The sequence below is a fragment of the Emys orbicularis genome, chromosome 4 (assembly GCF_028017835.1).
Source record: "Emys orbicularis isolate rEmyOrb1 chromosome 4, rEmyOrb1.hap1, whole genome shotgun sequence".
NCBI classification, from domain to species: Eukaryota; Metazoa; Chordata; order Testudines; family Emydidae; genus Emys; species Emys orbicularis.
The window spans coordinates 31,396,454-31,417,792 of NC_088686.1; the positions used below are offsets into that span (position 1 = coordinate 31,396,454).

General features: G+C 42.9%; 1 protein-coding gene across 1 annotated transcript in view; it reads right to left on the bottom strand.

The window, feature by feature from the left end:
- SLC24A4 (solute carrier family 24 member 4) overlaps positions 1-21,339 on the bottom strand; it is a 154,644-nt gene that overhangs the window by 12,110 nt on the left and 121,195 nt on the right. The window contains exons 7-12 of the mRNA XM_065403722.1: positions 20,699-20,773; positions 19,742-19,767; positions 18,837-18,890; positions 16,465-16,550; positions 10,690-10,859; positions 7,763-7,907 (exon numbers count right to left, since the gene is read on the bottom strand). Of these exons, the coding sequence (XP_065259794.1) occupies positions 7,763-7,907; positions 10,690-10,859; positions 16,465-16,550; positions 18,837-18,890; positions 19,742-19,767; positions 20,699-20,773 (556 nt within the window). The remainder of the gene's footprint in view (positions 1-7,762; positions 7,908-10,689; positions 10,860-16,464; positions 16,551-18,836; positions 18,891-19,741; positions 19,768-20,698; positions 20,774-21,339) is intronic.

Here is a 21,339-nt window from a genome sequence, read left to right on the forward strand (position 1 = left end):
GACTGGGAGTAACCTGAATATTGCTGTGATTCTTGATGTAAGGGATGATTTATCACAAAGGTATGCTCACCTGTGTGGTGAGACAGATTGGAGTACCAAGGGGACTGTCTATGGCTCCATGTTGTATGTCTACACCCAGCCGCTAGTTTGGCGGCTGGGAATCGAAGTTCTGGGTTCGACTTATCGCGTCTTGTCTGGACGCGATAAGTCGAACCAGGAAGTGATCGCCGTCGACTGCGGTACTCCAGCTAGACGAGAGGAGTACCGCAGCGTCGACGGGGGAACCGCGGCGTCGACGGGGGAGCCTGCCTGCCGCGTGTGGACCGAGGTAAGTTCGAACTAAGGTACTTCGAACTTCAGCTACGTTATTCACGTAGCTGAAGTTGCGTACCTTAGTTCGAATTGGGGGGTAAGTGTAGACCAAGCCTTATAGTACCTGAGGAGTTTACACTTGACAATTTGCTGGCAAACTCTAAGTATAGAATTCACAGCCAATTTGGGGTTTGTGCCCTGGTTCCTAACAATCTGCCCTGAGGCTGGTCCTCACATTCTTGAGTCGCTGCTGGCAGCGTTACACGTGGAACTCAGTTTTATCTAGCTTAGATGGGTCAAAGGCTGTGATGACACTGCCAGGAATCAAATGCACTGTTGGAGCTCAGGTATTTCAAACTTGATATCTAGGCCATTGAATCATTTCTTCTGGGAATGAATGAGGAGCAGGTAAGTAGGAAGAGTGCATTATTCAGTGTATTACTGTGTAACTTAAATTAGGGACTGACAGACAGAGTCAAACCAATGGTCCATCTACTCTGGTATGCTCTCTGACAGTGACTTGTACCAAATGCTTTAGAACAGGGGTTCTCAAACTGGAGGTCGGGACCCCTCAGGGGGTCGTGAGGTTATTACATGGGGGGGTCACGAGCTGTTAGTCTCCACCTCAAACCCTGCTTTGTCTCCAGCATTTATAATGGTGTTAAATATATTTAAAAGTGTTTTTAATTTATAAGGGGGGTCGCACTCAGAGGCTTGCTATGTGAAAGGGGTCACCAGTACAGATGTTTGAGAACCACTGCTTTAGAAGAAAGTGTCAAAATCCTCAAAAAAGGACAATTATGGAGGAAGCTTCTTTCTAACCCCAGGTAGTTAGTGGTTGAAACCGGAATCTCAAAGCATGAGTGTTGACACCTCTTATAAATGTTTATCCCAATTGGTGATACTACAGATATTCTTACTAATTCACATAAATCTCAGCTGTAGGGCTGGTTGAGAAACAGGAAAGATTTTGTAGACCTTTCTGCAATTTCTTCCTGTTTTTGTTTGAAATTTTGAAACTTGAAGAAAAAATGCTGACCATCCCTACTCTAGTCCTCTTTTGAATTCTATCAAGCATTTCGCTTCAGTGTAACTGGTGGCAATGAATTCCACTGGTTAATTATAAATTGATCCAGATCCTCAGCTGGTGTAAATCAGAGTAGCTCTACTGAAATCAATCGAGTTGGGCCCGTTTACACCAATTGAGGAGCTGGCACTGTTGGTGTGTTTGCTTTTTAAAAAGTGTTTCATTTTATCAGTTTCAAAATTTGTTACTTTAACTTTTTAAACAAAACAGTCTTTTTCCACTAATGAAAACGGATTTTAAGTTCCCTTTCTCCTGGGTCCTAATTACGCTTTATAATTTACAGCTGAGATTTAGGACTAATCATCATCAGTAATATTTAATTCAAATTTTGATCTTAAGTCATGTAGTAATGAGGAGTGTACAGCTCCACGTAAGAGCTCTTGTACTAACCCAAGCAAGAAGTATAATTCTGCAACAAAATGATGTTATTCTCAAGGGCTAAGGATTGATTGGACTAGTATATGAAATTTAGTGTATGTAAATTAGCCAATCAGCCTAATTTGTTTCTAAGAGTCTACTGCATGCTAGGCACTTAACAAATGAATATGTTACAAATGTTACATCTCTACTGTGGTACCGATCATGGAAGCCAGAGACACAACCCAAACGGTTCAGTCTAGAGCTGGTCAGGAATTTTACGTTTGAATGTTTTTTTTTATGGAAAATGCGCTTTCAGAATTTCAGTTTTTCAGAGTTTGATCTGCAAAACTGTCAGGTTTTTATTTTTCATCCTAAATTGGAAAATTGTATCCAAAACCTCAAAAGTTTCTGTGGGATGAAAATTCTGTTTTCCCTGCCAGTTCCACTTCCAACAAACAGATCTTTTTTACAGCCTCTCAGAGATCACTCTGCCTGCACCACGACTGGATCCAGCATGTTACACTTCCCAGTACATGCCATGACTGGGTTTCTTAAAAGCACAGTCTACTACAATGAAGACAGATAAATTCTTCATGCCAGGGACCGACAAAGACAAATTCTGCTGTCCATTACAATGGAGTTACTCCAGATCTACAAAGGAGGGAATGCAACAAAAATAAAGAAGTTATTGAGTGGAGATGTTCAGTATATCTGTTGTTAGTTCCACTGTTTGTTTGATTTTTCTTATTACTGTCTATTTTGTTACCCCTTCTTTGAGCAGAGAACAGGCTTCCTATAGCTTTTTCTTTTAAAGCGATGGATAAATCATAAGTGCTACTTAAAAGAAAGTCATAACCTGTTACTTCTCCATCCCTTAATGTGGACCTTTGGATTAAAAATTACAAATATAAATCCAGTCACAACAGGGACCAACATCTTTCTTACCAAGGAGGAGGACAATTGGCAAACACAGACATTTTCCTGTCTAATTTATGAAAAATCAGTCTATATTTTGTATCATGTGAATCGGCACAGACATCTGTGCTGTGATAGAGAACAGCAATCCAAAGTCTGATTGCAAACAGAGAGACACATATGCAGCCCAAAAGGGAAACAGAATTTTCGTCACAACGTATTACTTTTAGGTACCTTTGTCTTGTGGTTATAGCTCTGTTCAGTTGGTGGGTTACCAATGGAATGACCTAGAGCAACATTAAATCTGCAAGCTTTTGTTCCAAACTTGTCTGTTTTTAACATTGTCTTTCAAGATGCCAGTGCCATAGGATAATGGGTAGGATTTGCTAACCTCCTTGAACAGTAGATCTATCTTTTTAGTTCTGGAAAAAAATTCTTATCTTCACAAACATAATATTTCATTATAGTGAATTTAGGAACCATCCTGTGCAACAAGGAGTTCTCAATTTCCATTAGGTCAATGGGAGTTCAAAACAATGCACACTTTTACAAGAGGCTTGAAGATGTGGCAATAAATGGGATTTAACTATGTGCTTACAGCTAAGCATGTGTTTAAGTGCTTTTTCTGAATCGGGGCTCTAAAAAGGCAGCTAAGCTGTGCAAGGGCTCTTACACATCAGCTCATTTTCAAGATATGCCAACTCAATCTCAGTCTGATGTACTCCAGCATTTCTTAACAATGCTGCTCCAAAGGATTCACAAGGACACCTCCCCTGCAAGGTCAAGTGAGCCATCTCCATAACTCAAGTATCAGAGGGGTAGCCGTGTTAGTCTGAATCTGTGAAAAGCAATAAAAACCTCACTTCTTCAGATGCAAGTTACTTGCATCTGAAGAAGTGAGGTTTTTACCCACGAAAGCTTATGCTCTAATACTTCTGTTAGTCTTAAAGGTGCCACAGGACCCTCTGTTGATCTCCATAACTGTATACCTGGCCTCCACCTGCCCAGGAAATGAAATAATCCTGTGGTCATTCCTCAACTCAGTCTCTCCACACTTAACACTGAGCACTGCCTTCCCTTCCTAGATCATTCTGTCTTAAATGGGCACTGACAGACCAGAGGGCATTCTGTCTTTAAAACCATGCTGAGGAACAACAATTTATTAGTTTGTGCACAATCTACAGGGCTGAGCTGACTTTAAATGCTATTTTAAATTGTGTTATTTAACAACCCCAGTTTGAATAAAAGGGATTTAAGTAGCTGTGATCTCGGGGGGGGGGGGGGGGGGGAGACTATACCTTTTTTCTTTTTATACTTTTATAAACTGAATATTTTTTTAAAAAAGTTTAGTTGTAACAGGGCTTTAACTGTCTCACTCGTCACATTTTTTAGCCCATGCGCTGTTTCCAGTCTACTTTATATTAACCAAACAGCAAAGTGTCAGATGAGCCTCAGCTCTTAAGAGCTAATTGTCCAAATGTTAACCTGCAGATCAGGAGAGATCAAGGTACTCTCTTTTTAGGGAGAACGGTTACTTTTCCATACAAGCCAAAGCCAAAATCTGGTAGTATAATAATCCCTTCCACAGCGGCTGCTGCTGTTGTCTTGCGTTTCAAGATGGGCCTGAACCAAACCTGGAACCTCTCTGAAATTTGGGGTGTTTGAAATTCAGTCTAGGATCCTGCCTGTATTTTGTAGCTTGAGACTATCTTTACTTCCTTCACGTAACTCTCCCTTTACTCCCAATTCCCATGCCCGAAAGCCTTAGTTCTATGACAGAACCCCACCACTGAGGGGGCACCACACATAACAGGGAGTAGATCTTTCAGACAGTACATTCAAACGCAGCATTACTCTGAGGTAGATTAAACTGCACTTACATCTATTTCAGAAGAAAGATGTTCTGACAAAAGTAACCATGGTGTGCAACTTGAAGAAGCAAATCAAAACCAAAAAAAGATGTGACTATAGAACAGCAGAAAAAAGTTTAGACTAATCCTTGGCCATCTTAACTGGGGCTCTAAAAAAAAAAAAAAATTTAATTAAAGTGAATTCCCTACTTTGCAAACTGCAAGCACCTAACTTGGAAAGTCCTTTCAGTGTCTATTCTTCCTCGTGCTCTTTATAGTACAGAAAGAATACATAAACTTCTGATCTTTAGAAAATGTATGTTCCTTATTCCTGGCCTGAAAATGCATCAAAAGATAGACAGAGGGGATGCTGGGAAACTGTCTGAAAATTACCTTTCTCCCTAAAGCCAATTTCAAATGTCAGATTTTTTTAGGCTGCTGATTGTACCATGACTCTTAAACAACAACAAAGCATGGTGTTGTTTCTTTACATTTCCCCAATGTTATTGAAGTGGGTGCTTTCGAGAGCAAAAAATAACAGAATTCTCCCTCAGAGTATGTGAGCTGAGCAATGAGCATCCAAGCAATAGATAATCATCCCCAGACAAAAGGGGAGTACGAAAAGCTGAAAATAATGATGAGGATTTTAAATATCTAGTCCCTCTGCTCTTATGTAAACTCTTCCAGTTCTAGCTGAACTTTTGCTCTATCGTAGTCTGAAGTGTCTTATCACCTATTCCACTCCGGCCTGTTGGGCCTCAATTATCCGAAAAACATTCTTAATAAATTCAGAAAGACTGCCTTAAAACAATGCCAGTGGCATAACTTGCAGCCCTGTCCTCAGTTCAAACCCTTATGCTACCATGAATATTGTAGGACACAGGAAGCCTTAGGCGGATCTTTTCCCCCCACTCTCATTTACAATCAAGTCTCCTGGATACTGAACAAAGCCAAAAATGATAAAAGTTCCAGCCACCAGAAGAGTTATTTATTGTAGTAGTGGTAAAGCTTTAGGCTCTGGGTAACATTTCCCCTGCGCTCAGGTTCTGCTCTGTGCAGAAATATGAAATGAAAGACGGGACCGTGATGCTCCAAACAAAACTGGTAGCAAAGAATGTACTGAAAATATCTAGATTAAAAATTATCTTTGCAAACATGACTATTCACCCTTGTGTTTATAATTATCTGTTTAAGTTTACAGTGATTTTAAATTGTCATATTAGCATGGTCATGTGCATTCATATGTGTAAATAAGCTCAATTTATTCTGCTGTACAAACAGTAAAAAAAACCTTTGTATAAATGCACTCGTTTGTTGCCATCAATCCATCTAACAGGTGTGTTTCTTTAGCAGATCAGCTGTCTACGACGTTTTATCTTCACGGGAGAACAGGTATTTATTACATAATGGGTTCCAATAATAGTGCACACTATCAGTTCCAATAATAGTGCACACTGCAATAAATGTGAAAATATATAGTTTCAACCAATCTTTCTTCACACATCATCTCTTTCAGTGTGCTCCAGTATTTCCTAAAATCGACAGCATTTCTGCTTTGATCATTAACATTTTAGAAATGGGGCCTCACAGAAATCAAAGAGCATTCTCAACTCTTTAATGCTCAACATCTAAAATTCCTCCTTCAGTTTCAACAGGAGTTGGCATTATTTTTCACTGTATAGAAATGTTTTTTTCTGCTGTGTTGTGGAAAATTGACCACATGGTTGATTTTGGATCAAACAGCCTGAGGCTCCTTTATTGATCAATCAAACATGCATGCATGGGGGAGTCAGCCAAGACAGCCGAACCCCCCCAACAGATAAAATACGGGAGCTTATATAGGATAAAACCACAATTAGTAATACATACTTTCTTATCAACATTATTGCCATATTTGGAATACAATATCCATAAAAGGGAATATAGCATAGCAAGCTTTCCTGTTATTCTTAGTTTGCCCTTTGCGGTTTCTTGCTCTGTCACCTGACATCTATTAATCGTAGTCTGTTACAAAGGTTAATTCTACTTTTATAATTTCTACAGTTAGTTCTGCTTTTATGATTTCTGTCTACCCTTCTCCTTTTATCCCCCCCCCCTCCTTTTCTCCTTCCTCCAGGCCACACATACAGTTCACCTGACCATACATATAGTTCACTTGACCAAAGTTTAGGCCTTAGTCCATTTTTCCTCCACAGCTGTTAAAAAGCTGTTGTGCATCACCCCAGATGTGGCTACATTTCAGTGGCAGGCGAATTAATCCCTGCTATATGATCTGTAGAGCATTTTGAAATGAATCAACAGAATCAACATATAAAGTGCTATGTAAATCATCATGATAACACTTTTCCTATATAGAGCCCCTTTCATCAGAGGATTTCAAAGTGCTTTCAAAAAGTGGGTAGTATAAGTCACTTTTTACATATGAGAACCAAACATGTATATAACCATGAGGGCCTGTGTTTCCACTTGTTATTCTCAGGGCTGGCTCCAGGCACCAGCTTAAGAAGCAGGTGGTTGGGGCGGCCAAGGGAGAGAGGCGGCACGTGCGGCAATTCGGGGGCGGCAGGTCCCTTGCTCCCTCTAGGAGCGAAAGACCTGCCGCCGAACTACCGCCGCCGATCGCAGCTTTTTTTGTTTTTTTTTTCCCAATTGCCGCCGCCGGTCGCGATTGCGATCGTGGCTTTTTTTTTGCTTGGGGCGGCAGAAATGCTGGAGCCGGCCCTGGTTATTCTGAACCTCATTTTTAATTCCTTCTCCTCCAAGAAGTCTTTCTGCCCTGTCATTAACATACATGTGTGCACCAGCTTACCTTTCATCAGGAAGCCAGTGTAAATAATTCATTCCAAGGCTATTATTGGGGGTGTGCTGATTAGATTGATCTATGCAGGTTATGTATTTAGTCCCCTCTTCCAACTACCACAATTATACATCCAGCCCAACCCTGGAGAACTCCAGATCAGTCTTGAGTTCTTACTCGAGATCTCCACTCAAGCAGCACCTTCACCACTTCTGCACATGGCAATTGGAAATCAAAGGCCTGAACCTAACAATGGCCCGTTTTCATTTAATGTGACCTCCAGTTGGGTTTTATTGTCATTCAACCCTAGCAAAACAATTTCAAATCAATTGCATAGTTCCACCTGACTCTTGATTGTCTCTACAACCCATTTTTTGGCATTTTAATTCCATTCTGTTGTTCATTGTTTAGCATCCTCATTCTCTTGAAGATCAAACCTACCTGGTGCTGAAAAGGGAGACGCGTTTTCATGTTCATTCTCCTCCTCTTGATTTTCCACAATGATGTTCCCATTTTCAATATTTTCATGTTTCCCATTTTGAAGCGTTTTGCTCGTGCCATTGGCAGAGTGGATCAGTCGCTGACGCTGCACAGGAACACAGACCAAAAAACCAAAGTAATCTTTGAAAAACTTATATGCATCCGAAGAAGTGGGTTATAGCCCACGAAAGCTTATGCTCTAATAAATTTGTTAGTCTCTAAGGTGCCACAAGTACTCCTGTTCTTTTTGCGGATACAGACTAACACGGCTGTTACTCTGAAACCTTTGAAAAACTCTTAACTTTGCTAATCTTGTTCCCCTGGTTAGTTCTGTTCTTTCAAACCCTACCACCTTGGAGGCTCGGATCAAATTCTCAAATGAATCCTATTTTAGCACAGAGTAATGAACATGGCTCATTTGGAAGCATTTCTCACCTATGTCTTCAGGCCTCAAGCCAGGAGTTGGGCTCATACCCAGTGGTGATGCTGCAGTGCTGTACTCCTGGGACTACTGCACTATCAGAGGTGCTGTCCTTCAGATGAAACATTAACTGAGGTAACTTCTGCCCCGCTCCAATTCCTTCCCCACCCAGTCCCCCCAGGTAGAATTTAAAGATGCCCCCAAGTAGAATTTAAAGATCCTGTGACACTTTTCAAAAAGGGTGAGGATTAGCCCTGCAGCATCCCTGGTCTGATTAAACATGAGGGTTGTCCATTGCTTTTGTGGAGCACATGTTGCTATGCTCACTGCACTACAGTAGCTACAATGGTTGCTATTCCAAATAAATATTCACCACATAATGAGAGCTGGGACACGGCACTAATTTCATACATTTCGGAAAGGCATTAGCTGTGCTATCTTAGGTGGAATGATGCAATAACTATTGGCAAGTGCTGTCTTTTTTAATGGCAGCTGTTCCAGCTCACTTGAAAGTGCTTTACAATACCTTGAACATGAAAGGTGCTGCCAGCATCTGAAACAATTCTAAGCCTAATGTAACTGAAAAGGGAATTGAAAGTAGAGAGAACTCAAATCCACAATACGTTGCCAAACTTTGGTGGTTTGCATACAGTGGAACCCACATCCAAACCACTTCTGGTTTGGGGTTTAGTTTTGCAAACTAAAAAGGCCAGCTTTCTGGCCATTTCACTACTCAAAAATACTTTCTTATGGATCAGCTAATTGGCTGGAAAGCAACCCAGTTGCTGCTAAGTGGTTTAGCTGAACTTCTCTCACTCCTTGTACTGCACCACAGAGCTCACTTTCTAAAAACATATTTGTGTATGGTTGTTAGTTGGATTTCCCCCCCCCCAACATGCGGAATTTCTGCTAAACTGCCATGGACTGTTCACAGTGTGCTATAGTCCTGGGAGCTGTGTTATCTCCTCTATGTCATTGGAACTTGCAAGAACCTATTTTTCCTATACTTGTAAATCCCAAAATAAAAAGCCCTTCGCTTGGACTTCATGTTACTCAGAAACAAAGGATGAAATCCTAGTTCCACTGAAGTCAATGGGGTTTTGCTATGGACTTCATTTAAGCTCAGGACCTTGTTGTTTGACCATTCTCAGGACTTTTGTTGCAGGGTTATGTGAAAGACAGGCTCTCGTGGTGACAACATGTTCACTGAGGGCTAATCTGAGCCTGTCTGAAGAAAACGTCCCTTGTGAAAAGTTTGATCTGCTTTCCCCTTTGTTATATATAACTCAGGACTATAAAGGTTAAACACATTAGGCAAATGTCTGATGTGATTTGAAGCTCTGTCCAACTATTAAAACAACTAATAAGATCCTATGGTTGATTTATCTATTATGTTATCTTCCCTCAGTTCACTACTCTTATAAGTGCTCAAATGCAATTCCAATGGCTAAACGAAAAAAATCCATCTTCTTCTAGCAAGAGAAGCTTCTTAATCTTTACTCCCTGTAGCGGAGTGGACATCCGCTCCTGCCCTGAGGGGTTAGAAAAGCCCTGCAGATGGCTGGGGCAGGGCAAGGTAAAACCCTGGCTGATTGGGGGAAGTGGCTGCAGCTGGGCCACACCCTAATCAGAGCCTAGATGGCCTGTATAAAGAGGCTGGGAGCAGAGAGCTCAAGAGTCTCTCTCTGTGTTCAGGGAGAGAAGGGCCTGGCTGCAGGGAGCTAGACACAGAGTACCTGGGTGGAGCAGGGCTGGGGAAAGGCTGGGGAGCTCCAGCCTGGAAAGCCCCAGGCTGCGGCCTAGAAGAAGGCTAAGGGGTACTGGGGGTTGCAGAGGGCAGCCCAGGACTAGGCCAAGGCAGCAGGTCCAAACCCAACCTTGCCGATGATGAGTGGCCTATACTGCAGTCTGCCCCAGAGAGTGGGGGCTAGATGGGGACTGGCAGTGGCCTTATCCTGATGTGAGTTGGGGTTAGTGGGTGGGGGTTCCCCTGGGAGGGGAGACCTAGCGTGTGTGTGGGTATTGCCAGGGGGCAGCACCCAGGGCAAGGGGCACCGGGGTCCTGGGAGGGACACGGAGGCCAGAGAAGAGGACAAGGCGGATCACCGGCCTGCAGAGGGTGCTCCAGAGGCTGGCGAGCTAATTCCCTGGACGCCCAGCAGGAGGCGCCGCAGGGGTGAGTCCAGACCCTCTTACACTCCCCTTGTACCTTCAAGGGCCCCCCTTCCATAGTAACCAGCCTTCAGGGAAAAGGGCTTAGTATGATGCCTATCATCCTGTCCTAGGCACCAATCAGTATAGTCACTAGAAAGTGACTTAAGTCTCCGCTGCCCTAGGAGCTGAGTTGGAGAGTCAACCTGTGATTCCAACACCAAAAGCATCTCTATAAAAGAACACTGAGTGGGAAAGTGGTCCTTTGGCAAACCCCCTTCAAAGCACTCATTTGTTATTCTCTTAGTGAACTTACCTCGTTAATAATGAGCCTGCTTGCCATCCGCAGTCTGGTTCTGGGTCCAAATTTATTTGTAATCATTATTCGTAAACCAGCTTCAGGGAAGCGGAATTTCGGGGGACTGGAGCAGATGATCTCATCCACCATCACCACCGGGTTTTTGCCATATTGCTGCTTTCCCTTCACTAGTGATCACAATGCCAAGAGTTAGTTGGGAAATTCATTTCACCAGGCTTCCCTTTGCCGAGAGTTGCCCCATTGTGACTCATGCAAGGGATCACATTTACCTGAGTTCTTGAATTTGCTAGCAACAATCCCACAGTGTTTCTTGAGCCTCACAAATTTGATAATCATTGGCTTTCCCTCTCTACCTGATTCAGATCATGTGCTGAAGGGGGTTTTCACTATCTTGAGTGAAATAGGTTGGTATGGTTCTCATCTAGCCATTCATACTGGGACACCATTTTTCTTTGTTTACAGACCATCACCATTCATCATGGGTTAGCAAGCTTTGCACAGACCACGCACAACTGAGAGAGCATATACAGCTCTTTGAAAACTGTAATGCTATCCAGTTTGCTTAAGGTGCTTAGCAGCTGTGCAGCCTGCTGCCTCTTCTAGAGCCCTGTCAGGGTCCCTTAGTGTTGGGGTCCCAGTCCCTGCAGAACTTCACTTTAATTGAATAGAATATTAACAATATCTCTAACAATATGGGATTTCAAACTATCCAAATTTAACACAATTACTTCTGGATAATTGTTACAATTGATCCTTTAACACAAAGGAACTTTAAAATTATACAAAGGTAAGAGTTGTGGTACGGTATTACAATAATAAAATGCACTAAATTATACTAGGAATCAATACAAGTGTAATCAAAGGCTTCTTAAACTTCACAAATCCATGCCAGTATTTCCATAAATGCTACAAACTACACATAGCAAGCACAGCAAGGCTCAGCAGACAGGAGACATACCCATGTGCAGTTAGAAAACAGGGCAAGAAGTATGCATGTGATTGAAATAAAAATTTATCCCCTGAGTCGGGGGGGAGAGAAAACAGCATTCTTTACTGCTTGGGTTATTGCCTTTTTTTTTTTTTTTTTTTGGACAGCAGGTTACTTACATTAAGAGGAGCGGAATTTAGGAGGCAAAAGTGAAAGACAATCATTAGTGCATAGTTTCAGTCAGGAAGCAAAGGAAATCTGGGAAAACATTCAACTCAAATGAAGGAATTAGAATTGATCTGTCATATAAATGCATAGAAAGCTACATAGTTACTGAGCCTACATCTGTTATTCACTCCAGTGATTAAATATTTTTGTTTTTTTAGGATGAGGTCAGTTTCCATATACATGTGCAAACTACATCATCTATTGAAGCTTTGCAGCTTGTAGCATCTTCTAACACATATGTTTTGGGATCTGAGAACAGATCCTCCCATTAACATCCACCCCCCAAAAAACACCTGGATGAGATTGTAAATCACCAATACACCCTTTTACCCTCCTGTCCTTGAGCCTCTTGGTACTGGGGGAGGCAGAACTTTACAAGACACTGTTTTGTGTTTCATTAAAATGAGGCTTTCGGTGAGGGTATGGTGCTCACATGAGGCACATAAAGATATCTTAAAGTTTCAAAAGAAAACATGTTCTATCCAGAGGATCAGTTAAGTAGCTTTGGCCTTGCAGTTTAATCTACAATGAAGGATGAAACTAGGAATAATTTTGTATTGGGTGAAGGTAAAGCAGCAATTATCCTCCCACTCCCAATATCTTCAGCCAAATTTAATGGGATATTGCAGTAGATGCAAAATAAGGAACAGGGCTCTTCTGAAGGCTCTCTAGGAAGTGATTGCACTGAGACTATTTTTCCTGTCAAGCAGTGTATAGCCAAGATAGCCTGAACACTCACAGTTGTGATCTGACTCTTATTTAAAGGAGACTCAACCATAGCAGCCTAACATTTGCTTTAGTCGAGGAAAAAAAATGTTTGACAACAATCCTGGTAAAGAAGAAAGCCCTGACACTTCGATTTAACGCAGTCTTGCTAGACTAGCAGCTCTCAAGTGAGTTTCTCCAGTGAAATCTCCAAAGCACTCCTTGATCACGCAACTTGTCAGTGAAAACAACACGGAAGTACTGCAGTCACAATGGAACTAATTCTAGGAGCACTAATGAGATGCTCAGGTCAGAATAGGGTGACCTTATTTTCCCAAAGGGAAAATGGGACACCGCTCTGGGCCAGCCCAAGGCCCCCGTCCCCGTCCGCCCACGGGGCTGGCCCGAAGGCCCCTACTGCCTGCCTGCATGGGGCTGGCCTTGCCCAAGCCGCTCTCCCGATCCCTCCCTCCCTTCTGCTCAGGGCTGGCGTTGCTGCTCTTCCACCTCCACCCTCATGTTCCTCCATGCCCCATTAGGAATTGCGACACACCTTTTTTGGCAAAACTGGGCATTTGTCCAGTTTTCTCTTGCCAGCTGATGATCAGTTGGCAAGAGAAAACGGGACAAATGCCTAGTTTTGCCAAAAAAGTCGGGATGGCCGGGACAAGGCTTAAAAAAGGGATTGTCCCAGCCAAAATGAGACGTATGGTCACCCTAAGTCAGAAGGACCTTTGATGAATTACAGGGTAAAAACCTCACCATTGAGGTACAGTGCACAGATCATGGGTGTATGAATTACTGCAGCCCCAAGGCTAACACAGCACATTTATTCTGCCTGTTTTTCTCTTCAATCTGATTCCATCTGTTTCTGGAGACACATAGCCTAGCTCCATATGGTCCAGATGGGTCCCATTTCACAAATGGCATAAGTGTTTTTTATAAAAAAAAGGAAAGGCATTTTCTGCAACTCCTTTGTACATCCTGCAAGGGGAATATCCTCCAGCCATAGTATTTTCTTTTCAGAAATAGGCAAACTTTCTGCTCATCACTCAGGGTCTGATGCAAAGTCTACTAGAGTCAGCGGAAAGCCACTCATTGACTTCAACAGGCTTTGGATCAAGCCCTGTGGCATCTAACCTGTGTTCAGTACAGACTCACACAACACACTCTTAGCAAGAGTTTTCTGTTACCAGGGAGGAATCAAACCCATGCCATCTGAGGGGAGCATGGGTCAATATATATACAAAAAAAGCCCAGAGCACTGAGCCATTGTGCCTGTACTTTTAAAATGGGAGCATTATTAACAGGAGTACAAATCTTTTGCCTTCACTTCTGTGTATAGAACTCGTCCTTGAAATTGAATTTTTCTCAGGGTGAAAAGCTCTCTGTATGAAAATCCAGTAATGGAACCTTTTATGTTTCACCAGTGGAAGCTCTTGAAAGTAATAAAACGTATGAGCATCAAAGGCAGCTGTACAGTATGTGAACCTCCCTTTTATCTGCACCTACAGTAATAGAATTCCCATCACCAGTATGAAGAAAGTACCTAACTGAGAGCAGCTGTTCTTTGTTAGAAAATAATCAGACTTGGTATGTACGGGCAGGAGCAGATTAAGGTCAGATCCAGCCCATTGAATCCTGGGGTGGTATAGCAGTGGATTCTGAAACTTGCTAGCCACAAGTAGGAGGCAAGGCAGCAGGCCAGCTGATGGCAGCCTCCCCACTCCCACACACACACCTGAAGACTGCTGGCAGTACCTGAGGAAGATGGAGTTCAACTCTGGAGGAAGCTGGCCAAGAGCAGGCCAAGGCAGAGGCAATGCAAGGTCATGGCACGTTCTTGTCCAAGAGGAATGAGGTGCAGCAGGCAGCCATGTGACTGTCTTTAGGAGAAGGATCTTGTTGCCTGATGCACAAAGTTGTGAGGCAACCTGGATGAAGCACCTCTCCCACTACCCACCACAGTTCCTTCTCTGTCCCCTCATCTTTATCCCACTCATGTTTTCTCTTCCTCTCTCACCCTAGGCAGGTCCCCTTACTTCCCTTTGTCCACTGTCCCCATGGTAATGCCCATTCCCACACTACCCCACCTCTGATTTCTAGTGGTGGTTTGGTCCCTCCCATGTGGTCTCACATTGCGGTAAGAGGGGGAGACCGCGGCTGGGGATGAGGAAGGGGAGGAACATCAGATATGGGGAGGAGATTGGCCTCAGATTTCAAGACAGCAGAAAAGTTAACAGAGAAGAAATCTGTTGTGGGGAAAGTTTGAAGGGAATGAAATTTGGGTGGATCTAGGCTATTTTTAGCCTCCTTATGTAATGCCTCTGAGAAACTCAAAGCACTTTACAGACATGAATTAGTCTTCACAACATGCCCATGAGGCAGATAGGGGTAAGTAACTATTCAATATTATTAGCCCAAATTTACACAGTGGCTAGAGAAATTGAAGCTTAAAGAACATATATGACTTGGGTAAAGTCACACAGCAAGATGGCATCTATGCCAGAAACAGAACTCAGGTGTTTCAACTCCTAGGCCTGCATTCTAACCATCTCCCTGGTGGAGCAGACAAACCTCAACGTCCCTTGAAAGGACTCTGACCAATTAAGTGATATGCAGCAATGCCAGCGTTTTGTCATATAGGAATATTATTCTCTAATCCCGAGGAAGATTATTCTCTAATCCTGAGTAAATCTCCCATGCATCCAAGAGAGAATGGATAGTTCACTATGCAATAGCCCTTCTGTTACCTGAAGATCCAACATAAAGAAGGATCATAATACTTGCTACAAAGTGATTTTCTCTTAATCATGCCATGGTTTCATATAAGAAATGGATTAATTTATTTGATTATTAATATTTATATCTCAATAGTGCCTATGACCCCAACTGAGACCGGGGCCCCATTATGTTAGGCACAGTACAGTATTGTAAAAGACAATGCCTACTCTGGACAGCTCCTAATCTAAATACACGAGGTAGAAAAGGGGAGGGGGCATATTCATACTGTAAGTCTGCGGTGAGGTGGATTGACCCAAAATGCACTGGGCAAACAAAGCCTTAGCCCACCTCTCTTATACCACTAGCCGCCCTTTCCAAATGCTCCCCACATTTCAAGGAGATGCAGCTTCCCAGATACTTGAAGTTGCTTGCAAATAATGAAGCAGCAAGACCTGACTAGCCAGGAAGGGCTCAAGGAGTGAGATGGGCTGAGCCAGGCAGCAAGGACTTGGTTCTGCAGACAGGAGGGGATATAAACAGCAGACAGAAGGAAATGCAGAGCTGAAAGATTCAAGAAGAACAAACGTGCTGACTCTCTCATGCTGTAGTGGCAGCAGGAAACCATCTTACCATGTGGCTGCCAAAAACACTTCCCCCCCCCCCCACTTTCCACATCTGTTTAGGAACAGACCTTGCCGTCCTAGTATTCAAACTCAACCTCACATTAGGATGGTTCCCTTTGCCACCCTGGCCATCGCACCCCAGTGCAGGTTTCACCTACTGCCTGGAACTTAATTCTTACACATCTTAAAGTGAAAATTACCTTCTGCATTCACAGCAAAGAAAATATTTCATTTATGGTTTTGTAACTCATTCACCTATTGCTGAACCAGAGAGTAGAAGACAGCAATGCTGCAGGTGTACAAAGTAGCATGTTTCCATCACCTCTAGAAGGAATTATGATTCTCAAAGGCTTGGCTGCACTGAATTTGTCAACTTAGCCTAATAAATATGGCATTGTCCTTCTTGCTTAAGGTTGAATATTATCACTGTTTTGTTCACCATTGGAAAAAAACCCCACCCACAATGTATGTCAACTCTTTGTCCAACTCCTGTCTGCTCAGCCTTACCTTTCCATAGCAATGGCATGGATGGGTCATCATAGCTTATGTCATAACATTCATTACCATCTTCCAGCTCATTGCTGACTGTGTTGCCATTCCCAACGTTCATGCTTTTGATGGTAAACAACTTTTGCATCTTCACATTGTACCTGAAAGTGCAAAAAGATGGGTCTGAGAATGCTGGATTGTTGGAATACTTCTCCAAACTCCCAGGCTGATGCAGTGTAACCCAGCCCACAAGGATTATTTTGTGACAACCTACATTACGCTAGGAAAAGCCAGAGAGTATCAAACTCAGTACTGCAGGAATGACTAAGCTTTGCCCACCTGAAGATCATTTTGGCAACCTGACAGAAGAACAAGGACTGCACCTAGCTTGCTGGCTTCAGAAAGCAGTTTTAATTCAGAAATACATTCCACGGAGAACATTTAGCTCAAGGTGAAGCACTGCATGCTGGATGTGAAGCCTCAGAAGTCTTCATCTCTATATCAAAGAGCATGGCTGCCGCAGCATACAGAATAGCATTTGGCCCCCAGGACAAGCTTTGGACATGCTCAATCCACATCAAGGGATCTTGAAGCACATCCTCTGTATACTGAGAGGTTTCAGTATATACAAGGGGCTCTTCTGTCCCCTAAGAATTTAGTTTGTTCCACCTCCTGGGACATGAACTTTATAGGGTTTCTAAAATGTACTGTAAATATACAAGCAATTACATTTAAATGAATGCCATTGAAATCTATGTCAGACACAGATGCCACATTGAATATACCCCTTCATCTTAATAAGGGTTTCGCATTAACCTCTTCACGTTCTGCAGGCTATAACAGAACCATTACACAGCAACTATTTTTATGACATCAGTCCTGAGCTGCTCTTCTCCTTCCTTAAAGGATTACCTCCTTATCTCTGAACTCTTATGAGTAGCTTTCTGATTTAAATGCCACCATTGAAGAAGTCATTTAAAATATTTATTTCACATTATAATGCATGTTATCACCTTTTTGACAGAACTGAGAGGGAAGAATTTCTGTTGCAGTGAAAACTGCCAAGCAATGAGGACTTTATTTCCCGGGGAAAGAGGAAAATAAAGCCATAATCAGGTTCTGCATTGCCAATGAGTTGCTCTAATGCAGATGCAATGTCTTTGGGGGTTGGATTTGTGGGCTAGGGGTCTGTCTACACTGCAGTTGGGAAGTGTGACTGTAGCATGTGTAGACATACCTGAGTTAGCTTTAATCTAGCTAGCGTAACAGTAAAGACAATGAGGCAGCTGCTCGACTATCTGGGGTTCCAGGTGGGCAGGACTAGCCTGTACTGCCACGACTTCACTGCTATTGTTACTTGAGCTAGCTATGATCTAGCTAGATCAAAGCTAGCTTGGGTATGTCTACATGTGCTCCAATCACACCTCCTGATGGGAGTGTAAATATACCCAAAGACATACTCACTATGCAATGGCCTTTTCACCAATGCTGTGCACCAGCATACAAGAGCTCAAGGTGGGATTCTCAGGAGGGTTCTCTCGCCCTGTGGACTGACAGGGACAGCACTGTGGGGACAGCTGGCTAAGCCCCACCATGAGAAAGAATCCACTCTATACTGACCCTTCTGGTTGACCTAGTAGTGGTGCTGATGGGCTCAGGAAGGCCCTAGTGTTGAAGGGGAAGTTGAGGTCACACAGGAGATGGTTTTGGTGGGCTCAAGGTAGGAGTAAATGGGAGGGCGAGAAACAAGAAGTGGGTACCGACTTCTCCATCTCTTCAACTAAGCAGACTATATCTCGTCTCCTCCCAGGGGAGGGATGATTCATAGACTCTGGGGAGGAGTGAGGGTGAAAGATAAGGATAAGGGCATCAATACATGACAGGTCTGGCAGGGAATGTTCTTGTGGTGAATCCCTGCTCAGCTGGCTGCCTGGAGGCTCCTTCACATGGTCAGTCCACAGAGGTTACCAAAACCAGGACAAACTGCTGGTGTTTGTAAAACTAACGGATGCTTAGACAGGGCTCTAAAACAGGAGAGTTTCCAATTTGCAAGGACCCACAGTTACTGGTGGTGGTAAAACTGGGAGAGCAAGAGCAGCCCTCCAGAAAAAAGCATCTAAAAATACACGTGTGTTCTGTTTTACTCATAACCTCCATGCTACCTTACAGTCATGGAGCTAGAGAATCCATTTTTTGACCTTTCTCCTCAGCCACCTCTTAGACCTGCTGTGCCCTATTATACAACAAAAAATAAACATCCTAAGATTTGCTGCTATCTGCGGTACATACTCCAAGAGTGTGTTGATCTAGCACAAAAGTGGGGGAGGTAAGACAGGGAAATGAGATTGTCGGAATTCTTCTCAGCTGGAGATCAGAGCATGATGCAATTCCAGAGAAACAATCGCCAAATTACAATTAAAGAGCACAGAGAGGGGAGAAGCACTTACTTCATGATAAGTATGTAGAAGAAATACATAACGATGAGTATAAGGCTCTCCCACCTCAAAGAGAGGAAAGGAAAGGAATTAGTAGGGTCATGCATGCTGCTGTAATCTTATGGTATTTTCAGTAGGAATGTGCCACGGGTAAGCAGTATGGGAAGTGTTCTCTGCCTTTGTGTGCACTGAATTCCCAGTGGTAACATTAGAGGGAGTTTCAAGGGCCCAGAAGAAGCAAAACTCCTTTGGGCTTTGAACAACACACATATTATGTATATTTCACTTCAACATTTTAGAACTGTGCTAGAGCTATGGAAGACAGAGCTGCACCATGCCAGAAGCAGTGACCAGAACCATTCTGCCAGCAGAGCTTATCATGGACTCTGGAGTGGCTCTTATGCCTTCTTTCAGGAGATGCAGCTTGTTCTCCCACAGATCCAGGGTTGGCTTGTCAGCTGGGGTGGGGAGGGGAGGGGGAGAGGGGAGTGAAAGAGGGGAGGGCCTATGGTATGTGGCACCACTGGAAGTGCTAATAAATTCTCTATAGTTTCATCTCAAAGAGCACTGCAACGGGATTTTGGCTGCCCTGGGTGCAGGTGTGTAAGGGGATGAACGTGCTTCCTGCACCCCATGCTGCACCCTGCGTACTCAGGCAGGAGCAGCTGGGGATGGCTGTTAATGTTTTCTGGTTATTAAATTTTCCTTTAGTTTTCACTATTTATCATACCAAAAAAAAACTAATTAAAGACAGAAAGCGGTATCTCCCCGGGACAAATCCAGTGCTCACTCACACCCCATTGGCCTCACTGCCAATGCACAGGATGTAAGCACTGAATTTGGCTAAACTGTGATTGTAGGTACTGATCAGTGACATGGAGAACACACTAATTTGAGAAATTAACAACACAACTTACCATACTATTTGCTCATCATATATGAACTGGAAGAAAAACAAACAAACAAATTGACCATTTCTCCAGTCCCACTAAAAACTGGTCAGCTGCACTGTACAGCAGGCGAAGAATCTTCACAGCGGTGTATTTATTTATTTGCTATACTGTCATTTCCAACCTGAAGCTACTGGAGCTTTCTCCTTCCCACTCTTCCCATCCCAAACCTTCTACTGTACCTGCTGTCAACACTGCAACACCAACCCTACAGCCAAGATTTGGGCCTTTCTTAGACGCTGCTATTAAAGTCACTCAGCTAAATGGTGCATGAGAGATACACACACATACACTGCATATGTTTGAGAGTGAGCAACCATGTGTCTGGAAGACAGGTAGGAGGCTCATAAAACAGTGTGGTCTATTTTCCAAGATCAAAGGCATCAAGTCCTTTCAAAATTTGCTCCAGAATTGCTTCTCCAGCCATGCAGCCACACAGCTGGGCCCTCAGAACAGCAGGTGATCCCAATTTAACTTCATTTTATGCCATCCCTTTGGTTGAATGGGCCATTGCTGTTCTATTTTTATTATGAATAAAATAAATTAAGATGAATCTCCCCCTCCCTGCCACCAAATACTTAAATATAGAAATGTCAGAGTTACTACACTCTTTGGAAAAATATAATGGTCATTTCAGCTATGCCCAAACTTTGCCTACTAAACTCTGCCTGTATTGGCAATTTATCTGTGGGCCTACATGTACTAGAAGCTGCAGATAACAGCCACCCTGCCTCTTTAATATGGTATGCAATTTCTAAATCCCAACATGCTCCAAGAGAAGCTACTTGGATCAGAATGGAACACTGCAAGCTGGGACCTGTAGTTTCTGCGAGGGAGTGCTTAATTTGTAATGGAAGAGGGGCCGGAGCTCAAGCAATTTTTTTACTTTAATAACTGACGTGGCAAGCCCAGAGGGACACTTACAATGATAAGAAGAATCACAGAAAGCGTATAGTACACTGAGTCCCTAAACACAGACCACCAGGTGAGACGAACCACCTGAAAAGAAGCACAGTTTTAGCCGACAAACAACAGTGATTTCAAAAGTTTGCAAGTAAAACTAAGAGCTTGATCTTAAAATATTTAGCTGCATGAGTAACTTTACTCATATGAGTAGTCCCTCTAAAGCCAATGGGGAAATAATAGGGATACATTAAAATTACATGCCTACATGTTTGCAAGATTAGGCCTAAAATGTATCTATAATTACCACCATTAATAAAAACCTTATAAATGTCTCCCTTAATGAAATGTATTTCTTACTAATGGTATTTTCATTGGCCGTGGTTTTAGGTGAACAAGAAGCAAAGCACAACTTGCTGCAGTTCTGCAAATGAACAATTCCCTTTTAATTTTATTTGGGAGGTATATCAGATTTAATATAAAAATTGTGATATTCATGAATGCCTCCTACGGAGAAGGGTGAGCAAATGCTTTAGGGTATAAATAACTCACCACAGGAGTCAGGAAGGGTTTTTCCCCTCCCCATTTATACTGATCAATTGACTGAGGATGTAATGGCAAATGGGAAGGAATCACCTTCCTCTGAATATCAGGTACTGGCC